Genomic DNA, 9144 nt, shown 5'->3' on the forward strand with positions numbered 1-9144 from the left:
AAATGGAAAAAGAAAAACAGTTCAAGCAAAAGAGGAAAACACTAACATTTTTATGGCATTCAGTTATCAAAAGACCCTTTTTGGTATTTTCCTCCCAACGAAGGCTGCAATAATTACATTTTCACACATTTTTTTCCAGCTGTACCTTTCAGGCTACAGATGCCATCTCAAGTATAAAGTCATTTTTTTTCCTGTAGGAGTCCAATTCTATATATGGACCCAATAAGGCTCAGCATACGGACATGAGGCAGTAAGCATGTGTCAACCCACACATTTGTCAATGCTTACTCACTTACACATAAAGGAGACAGGACTCAGACTCAATATCATGCATTATTTAACAGAATGGAAAGTGTATGTATTAGGGCTGCCACCTAATAGGGCTTCCAGGACTGATTAAAATTTTCAGTATGAAAACTGGCTCAATTCGGAGGCTTGAGACAGCTGCAGCCTGGATGGGATCGGATGGGACAGGACGGGATGGAAAATATGGAATGGAATGAAACAGAATGCAGAATAGAATAGAATAAAAAATGCGGAATGAAGTAGAAAATAAAGAGTGGGGTAGGGCGGAATGGAATAAGATGGAATAGAATGCAGAATAGCATAGCAAAGCAAAGCACAGCATAAAATAACATGGAATAGCAGAGCAGAGCAGAGCAGAGCAGAGCAGAGCATAGAATGCAGAATGGAATGGAATGGAATGGAATAGAATCAAATGCAAAATAGAATATAGAATAGGAATAGGAATAGAATAGAATGCAGAATAGAATGAAATAGAATGCAGAATAGAATAGAATGCAGAATAGAATAGAATAGAATAGAATAGAATAGAATAGAATAGAATAGAATAGAATGCAGGATAGGATAGGGTAGGGTAGGGTAGAATTCAGAATAGAACAGAACAGAATACAATAGAGAATATAATAAAATGCAGAATAGAATGCAAAATAGAATAGGAATAGGAAAGAATAGAATAGAATAGAATAGAATCTATGGGATGGGATGGGGTCAGGTGGGGTGGAATGGAATGGAATAGAATAGGCGCACTGGCCAGCTGGAATAGGTGCACTGGCCAGCTCCACAGGTGCTGTAAAACAGCATTTTTCCGGCCGTTTTCCGGCCGTTTTTGGAGTGTTTTTAGGCTGTTTTTCTGAGACGTTTTGGGGTCAAAACTGGCTTGAAAACAGCCCAAAAAATGGCCTAAAAACAGCCAAAGAAACTGTCATGCGCGGGCCAGTCAGATGGTCTTCGGGTTTGTAGTGGGCACTTATGCTCACATGCACGTGCATTCTGCTTGGACACTCAGTGCCATCACTGGTCCAAATCTTGGTTTACGAGGGTATTGATTGTTATGGATGAGCATCTTTTGATCTGTTTGCTTCCTTTGGGGCTTTTTAATTGTCTCTTTTGAGTAGTATGTAGACGACAGAGCAAGTAGTATGCTGGTCACTAGTATGTAAAAATAAGAGCAAACCTCTTTTTTTTTTCTCTAGTTCTGAAATTGTTTCTTGTTTGGTAATGAATTGTGAAAACAACCAATCACACAGTTCACACCTGAGCTACAGATATTCTCGGGACATAATTATATTTATTAGTTCATGTACTGTAAGCGCTTTCTCATGAAAAATGCCATTATCCAAATATGTATTATAGATTGCTTGCAAATATTATTCTCTGTTGTTTTCCTAGTATTTCCTAGCACAGGTATCCAGCTACTAGTATTATAGAACACTAGTAGCTGGATCCCCATGTTTCACTACGAAACTATGTGATTGGACTTGATACATTGACACTTAAAGCTTGAAAATTAATGTAGAACTCCTTAGCATCAGAGCGTGTTAATATAAGGCAACTGGCAGTTGGAACAGAGTTCTTTTCAGGTGGGGAGGGGGAGTAGAATGTCTAACTGTTTAGCATCAGAGCGTGTGAATATAATACTGTATATGAAATGCTAATGATCTGATGGTCATTTCAAAAAATCCTTTCTTAGCGAGCACTTAGAAGCCAAGAGGAACCTACGTGCAAAGTTTCAAGTTTGTAGGCTTTACAGTTCTGGAGATATCGTGATGAGTGAGTGGTATTTGATTTTTATATCAATATAGATTTCCGCACTGGCAGAAAAGTTACATGCAGGGAATGGGTTAAGAAATGCGCCACCTGCTGGCAATATAAATAAGTACAACACGTTCAAGTTTGAAAGGGGTCAAAAAGAGAACCCAGATAGTCCTCGACTTACAACAGTTCATTTAGTGACCGTTCAAAGTTACAACGGCTGGTTGAGGAATTCTGGGAGTTGAGGTCCACATAGTTTAAAGTTCATAAGGTTGAGAAACAATGATTTAGAACATAAGACTGAGACAGCCTTATTAGAAGGCCTACATTTAGGCACATTTGTAGGCCTAAATTTCATACTAAACAAAAGTTGCTTACCTTCCAAAGATTCTATGCCAGTCGCTTGGGCCAGCAAGTCTTCGTGCCTTGCAACTACCTAAAAAGTGAAAATATCAATCAGAAGCTTTAAAAAAAAGGAATTCATATTTTAGAAGTATTTAAAAGGATCCTTTTGGATTCTCTCTCAAACCATGGATTTCCCAGCAGGCTTGGGGAGCCCATGGAAATAGGGAGCCTGTAAGGTAGTGGTATTATGTATAGGATATTGGTCCATTCTCCTTCGGTTACATTCAGGTTGGAGCATTTTAAATTGTTTTTGACCTGTTTTTAATTGTTGTTCTATCGATTGCCAAGATTCATGTTTGCAAAATAGGGAGCTATGTACACTACATAAATAGGCAGGTAGGTAAAAGATAGGTAGGTGGGAGGGTGGATGGATGGATGGATGGATGGATGGATGGATGGATGGATAGATAGATAGATAGATAGATAGATAGATAGATAGATAGATAGATAGATAGATAGATAGATAGAGATGATTGATGGATAGCTGGATGGATAGACAGAGATGGGTAGATGGATGGATGCAGACAGAAAGACAAAGTTAACTGATAGATAGATGAAAAAGATAAATACCCTGTTTTCCCAAAAATAAGACCTCCCAATAAGCCCAGTCGGGCTTTTGAGCGCAGGGGCTAAAATAAGCCCTCCCGGAAAATATTGCAACACAGCAGCAGCCACGAGGTGACCACGCTCGCCCCCTCCTACACCTCAAAAATAATAAGACCTCCCTGAAAATAAGGCCAAGTGCTTATTTCGGGGGGTCAAAAGAAAATAAGACTTATTATTTGGGGGGAAACACGGGAGACAGACAGACTGACAGACAGACAGATGACGACGGATAGCTGGATGGACGAACAGACAAATGGATTGACAAATGAATGGATGAATGAATGGATGGATGGATAGAAAGACAGACAGAGATAAATGATATAGATAGGTGATATAGACAGACAGATGATGGACAGGTAGCTGGATGGATAGACGGACAGACAGATGGACAAATTGATGGACAAATGGATGGATACAGACATACATACATAGCTGGATAGATAGGTGGACAGACAGATGGGATGGAATCTGATGTCTGACTGGCCAAAATGCAAGGTTTGAAGAACGTGTGTCATAATTCTTATGATCCTGTCCAGGATTTGCATCTGCAATGCTAAACGTAAGACTTCCTGACAGCTATCAATTTTAATATTTCATCCAGTAAACTAATACTCGCCCAATATTAAAACATGGTTGATGAAGACTAGCCCAAAGCTAGTCGCTTCTCTTTTTTCAGTTCCAAAAGAGCCAATCTCATGTTTATCTCACCTTTAACTAGCTCCATTAATTTGGAACTGTCAACCAATGGCGACGCCCGTCCATAACTTCAATCAAAAGCAATACTCTGTCTCATCCTTTTATTTCGCGTCCACCTTGAATTGGTACTTACTTGCACGTGGAGCTCTTTATCTAACTGGCTGATCCCTTGAGCAAGTTTGGCTAATTGTTCAGCAATCACAGCCTGATGGATGGACTGGGAGGTATATGCCTTCACATCAAAATCTTCCCGCAAAAAATCCACGTAACATTCTGAAAGGGACACAGAAGCAAAATAAACACGAAAAGGCTTCCTTTTGTTTGCTCAGAGTGAATCAAGAATCATTTTTTGAGTTTTCTCCATGCAGAACAAAGAAACTTAGAATAAAGCTTTAAAACCACAAGGTTCCCCCCCCCCCCCCCAAAATATGCCTTGCAGCTCAGCAATTCCCTGTCTGGAAACTTCTGTTGGTTGTCAAAGCACTCTGAAGACATCTGAAGCCAGATAGGGACTCATTAAAAGCACAGACTTTTATAAATAATTAGAACTTCTTTAGCTGAACAGCTAAAATGAACAATCAGACCAAGTTCTACCTGTTGTGGCCAGCCAGTAGCCAGCAAAGTTGGCAGCAGATTCAGACAGTGAGGAGATTGGGGAGGAAGATGGGCCAGTCCTGGAGTCTGGGGAAGGCTCTGATGAGGGCTCTGTATCGGAGGCAGAGAGGGGGCCAGGGCCATCTGACAGTTATCAGCTGCCTTCAGAATCAGACATCGGTGAGGCAGACGAACAGCTGGAGCCTGTTCCCAGTGTGCGCATGCGCAGAGTTGCCAGAGGAAGGGAACAGCTAAAGAACAGGGGTTGACTTGGGAGTAAGACCACAGGTGGACAATGAATGGCCCCTCCCAGAGAAAATAAAAGAGGAGCGAAAGGGGTGTGGAGTTTGCAGGAGACAATTGGTTCGCTTCATTGGTTCGTGACTCTCTGAGTCTCCTTGCCAAGTTTTGCAGAGATCGGCCTGGCAGCTCTCCAAGCCAGAGAAGGTCTGTGACTGTAAATCCTCCCTTGAAAGACTTTGTTGGATGGGAATGAGCAGAATTCACAGTCAATTAATAAAAGGGTTTTTTTGTCGGGACGAGGAGTTTCCTTCATGCTCTTGGGAAGCCTCGGTCAGAACGCTATCCTGGAAATCATGTTAGTCCCATGATGCAAACCAGAACAAGAAACAAGACTGTGGGAAAGTTTAATACCATTTTTAAAAATTAAGATGAATAGTGTATTAGCACTCCGCAAGATTGATTGTTTTTCTGGTGCTCTCTGAACTTGGTGGTTTTCTTTAAGACGTTTCATCACCAACCTAGGTAATGTCATCAATGTAGGCCTGAGGTTACCAAGTTGGGAATGAAACATCTACCAACACTGACAGGGCAAGCCATCAGTATAAAATGAGAGCAAGCCCCAGACCCTTACCAGCACTGATGATGTTACCTAGTTGGGTAATGAAACGTGTGCAAGAAAACCATCAAGCTCAGATATCCCCAAAGAGCCCAACCTTGAGCTACAAATATTCTTTTTTATAAAATTGCAAATGACTCTACCACCCCTGTGAAATTAAAGCAATGATGGTCTGGATAATTTCCCTGTTGCTTTGGGTTTGAGTCATGCATCTCGTCTCTTGGGAAACTGATCCCACATATCTCCACCTAAATAATCTTTTTTACCCTCTGTAAATCAGGAGGAGTTCAAAGTGATTTCCCCCAATAGTGTCATTGAATTAGGAGCATGAAACACAGAGATGCAATCCTACAAGGGGGGGTTAACTTTTAGGGGCTGAAATAAGAAGTACCACAGAGAGAGTTGGCAGTGCAGTGTTGGTCAAGCTTAGCCACTTGAAGACGGGTGGACTTCAACTCCCAGAATTCCCCATTGCACTGCATGGACTCCATTGTAATGCACGACTGCATTGCAATTCATCAGCAATGCCAGCTGGGGGATTCTGGGAGTTGAAGTCCACCCATCTTCAAGCGGCCAAGCTTCAAATGACTCCAACTCCCAGAATTCCCCAGCCAGCATGACTGGCTGCCGCTGTGCCACGCAGTCATGCATTACAATGGAGACCATGCAAGGCCATGGGGAATTCTGGGAGTTGAAGTGATTTGAAGCTTGGTCAATTGAAGCTGGGTGGACTTCAACTCCCAGAATTCCGCACTGCATGGCCTCCATTATAAGGCATGACTCCATTGCAATTCATCAGCAATGCTGGTTGGGGGAATTCTGGGAGTTGAAGTCCACCTGACTTCAAGTGGGCAACTTTGGACCACGCTGCATTAGAAGGATTGCAGGCAACTATTGACTCTCTGCTGCCACCTAGCGACGCCCAGAGGGTTTTGCAGCCCCCAAGGCACATAGTGAATGCCGGTGAACCCAAGGGGTCTTTGAGGGGGGAGGGGTTTAAAGTAATTAAAACCCCGCTAACAACCGTGGCAGGCCCTTCCCTTCGTCCCCGGCCTCTCGTGCTCACCATCTCCCAAGAGCTCGCCAGGACTCGGCTCGGAAAGCGCCGCCGTCCCCGTCTCGGGAAGACTTTTCAGCCCTTCCATGCTGGCACCAGAAGGACCCAGCTGCGCCGTGACGACATAAAAGGGCGCCGCCCGCTCTGTCGCGCGTAGCATTGGACCCATAGAGATTGGAAAGAACTGACGTGCACGTCTACTTCCCTAAGACTTTCCATTCTGATTCTCCCCCTCAAAGTGAATCTTATTGGTCCTCTGATTCCCCCAAATACTTTTATCTTTATAACATAAATTTAACGTGCTGTATGATGTCTTAGGAAGGCCACACTTGGAATACGGCATCCAGTTTTGGCTGCCACGATATTAAAAGAAAGAAAGAAATTGAGGTCTCTAAAAGAGTGCAGAGAAGAGCAAGAAACATGATGGGGGGGTCTGGAGGCTAAGGCGTAGGAAGAATGGTTGCTGGGATTGGGTTTTCTAGTGAAAAGAAGGACTAGGGGGTAACATGAAGGTAGTCCTCCAATTTTTGAGGGGGGCTACCCCAAAGAAGAGGGGTGTCAACCTATTCCCCAAAGCACCTCAAGACAGGATAATGGATGGAAATTGATCCAGGAGAGAAGCAACCTGGAAATAAGGAAAACATTCCTAATAATTAGAAAATTAACCAGTGGAACAACTTTCCTCCAGAAGTTGTGATTGCTCCAGCAATGGAGGTTTTTAAGAAGATGTTGGATAACCATTTTACTGAAATGGTGCAGGGTTTCCTACCTCCAAGGTTCTATTCTGTTCTATGCTATGCTATGCTATTCTGCATTCCATTCTGCATTCTATTCTGTTCTATGCTATGCTATGCCATGCCATTCCTTTATTGTATTGTATGCTATGCTATGCTATGCTATGCTAAAATATGCCATGCCATTCCTTTATTCTATGCTATGCTATGCTTTGCTATTCTGCATTCTGTTCTATTCCAGTCCATTCCACATTCTATGCTATACTAAGTTATGCTATGCCATGCCATTCCTTTATTCTATTCTATGCAATGCTATGCCATACCATGCCGTTCCTCTATTTTGTTCTATTCTGTTCTGTCTGTTCTGTTCCTATTCCTATTCCTATTCTAAACATAAATCTATTTAAGCAAATATCAGAGTTAGTGGGGGAAAGACTTCAGTCCATAAACTTCAGTCATCTCATTTGTGGGTCAGTCTCAATTTTCTGGCTCCATAACAACAGGTCTTCCATTGAGACTTTATTACTGCAATAAACTCTCCCCCAATTCCGGGAAAAGGACTTGGAGGAAGAATAGTTTGCTTTGTTTTATTCCTGGGATGCTTTTCTACTTCCCTGTCAAAGTTTATAAAAGGGTTGAGCTAGAAATATTCAGAGGGTTGGCAGCTCTTTGCTGTCCTCTAGTGGTTATTTGGGTTTTACAGTCCAAAGCTGGTAAAGCTTGGAAGCCAACTGTACAGATAACAATCTGACTGCGGAGATCTGATGAACAAACAGTTCTTCTATCTAGGCTCCTTTTTAAAAATGGCGCCGCTTCATGTCGAATTGCATCCTGGGAATTGTAGTTCCTTTCCCCCCCACCCCCGGTGCCCCGCATTCGGGCGGTGTTCTAATTGCCTTGGTAACCACGAGCATCTCAGCCCTTGTGGCCTTGGTGAGAGCAGAGAAGAGAAACTAAGCAAATTTAAAATGGAGCGAAATTAAAGTATACTTAACGCAACACCACAATTACACACTAGGATGCAGAAATCACCCAATAAAAAAATATTATTAGAGCAATTAGAACAACTCCCAGAATTCTCCAGCCAGGATGACCATTGCAGAGAATTTGAAAGATCCATCCATCCATTCCATCTGTCCGTCCGTCCGTCCATCCATCTATCCACCCATCCATCCGTCCATCTTTCTGTTCGTTTGATCTATCTATCCATCATCTATCTATCTATCTATCTATCTATCTATCTATCTATCTATCTATCTATCTATCTATCTATCTATCTATCTATCTATCATCTATCTATCTATCTATCTATCTATCTATCTATCATCTATCTATCTATCATCTATCTATCTATCATCTATCTATCTATATATCTATCTATCTATCATCTATCTATCTATCTATCATCTATCTATCTATCTATCTATCCATTCATCCATCCATCCATCCATCTATTTCTATCCATCCCTCTCCATCCATCCATCCATCTATTTATCTATCCATCTATCTATTTCTATCCATCCATCTGTCTCCATTCATCTCTATCTATCATCTATCTATCTATCTATCTATCTATCTATCTATCTATCTATCTATCTATCTATCTATCATCTATCCATCCATCCATCCATCCATCCATTTCTATCCATCCCTCTATCTCTCTCTCTCTCCATCCATCCATCCATCCATCCATCCATCTGTCTATCTATTTCTATCCATCCATATCTCTCCATCCCTATCTATCTGTCTGTCTGTCCGTCCGTCCGTCCATCCATCCATCCATCCATCCATCCATCTATCTATCCAACCCATATTTGTATGCCATCAAAGTTTGTACGGCTACCTGCAACTTACCAACCTTAATAATTCTTAATTTTTCAAAGTTGTTAATAACAAGTACAAGAACAATGTTATTATTGTATCTAATATCTTGTATTCCTCCCCCCACCCCACCCAAAATAGAAACCCAGCAAGGTGGGTTAAATTGACTTTAGAGTCATGTAAGCTGTGTATGGGTGCCAAAACATACAACCCCAGGCACTTAAGAAATAATAATGCAATCATTTTTAGACATCTGAGAATGTTGTCTCCAAAAAAGAAATCGTGTTCCATATGTTATCAGGCTCTCCCACACTTAA

At 41.8% G+C, this 9144-nt stretch overlaps 1 protein-coding gene across 1 annotated transcript in view; it reads right to left on the reverse strand.

Moving 5' to 3' along the window:
• The window catches only part of COG5 (component of oligomeric golgi complex 5), a 312215-nt gene extending 305818 nt beyond the window's left edge, over nucleotides 1-6397 (reverse strand). The window contains exons 1-3 of the mRNA XM_081957959.1: nucleotides 6282-6397; nucleotides 3896-4035; nucleotides 2434-2491 (exon numbers count right to left, since the gene is read on the reverse strand). Of these exons, the coding sequence (XP_081814085.1) occupies nucleotides 2434-2491; nucleotides 3896-4035; nucleotides 6282-6360 (277 nt within the window). The 5' untranslated portion in view covers nucleotides 6361-6397. The remainder of the gene's footprint in view (nucleotides 1-2433; nucleotides 2492-3895; nucleotides 4036-6281) is intronic.
• Between the last annotated feature and the right edge of the window lie 2747 nt (nucleotides 6398-9144).

Source organism: Natrix helvetica (assembly GCF_964273705.1).
Source record: "Natrix helvetica genome assembly, chromosome: 6".
Lineage (NCBI taxonomy): Eukaryota > Metazoa > Chordata > Lepidosauria > Squamata > Natricidae > Natrix > Natrix helvetica.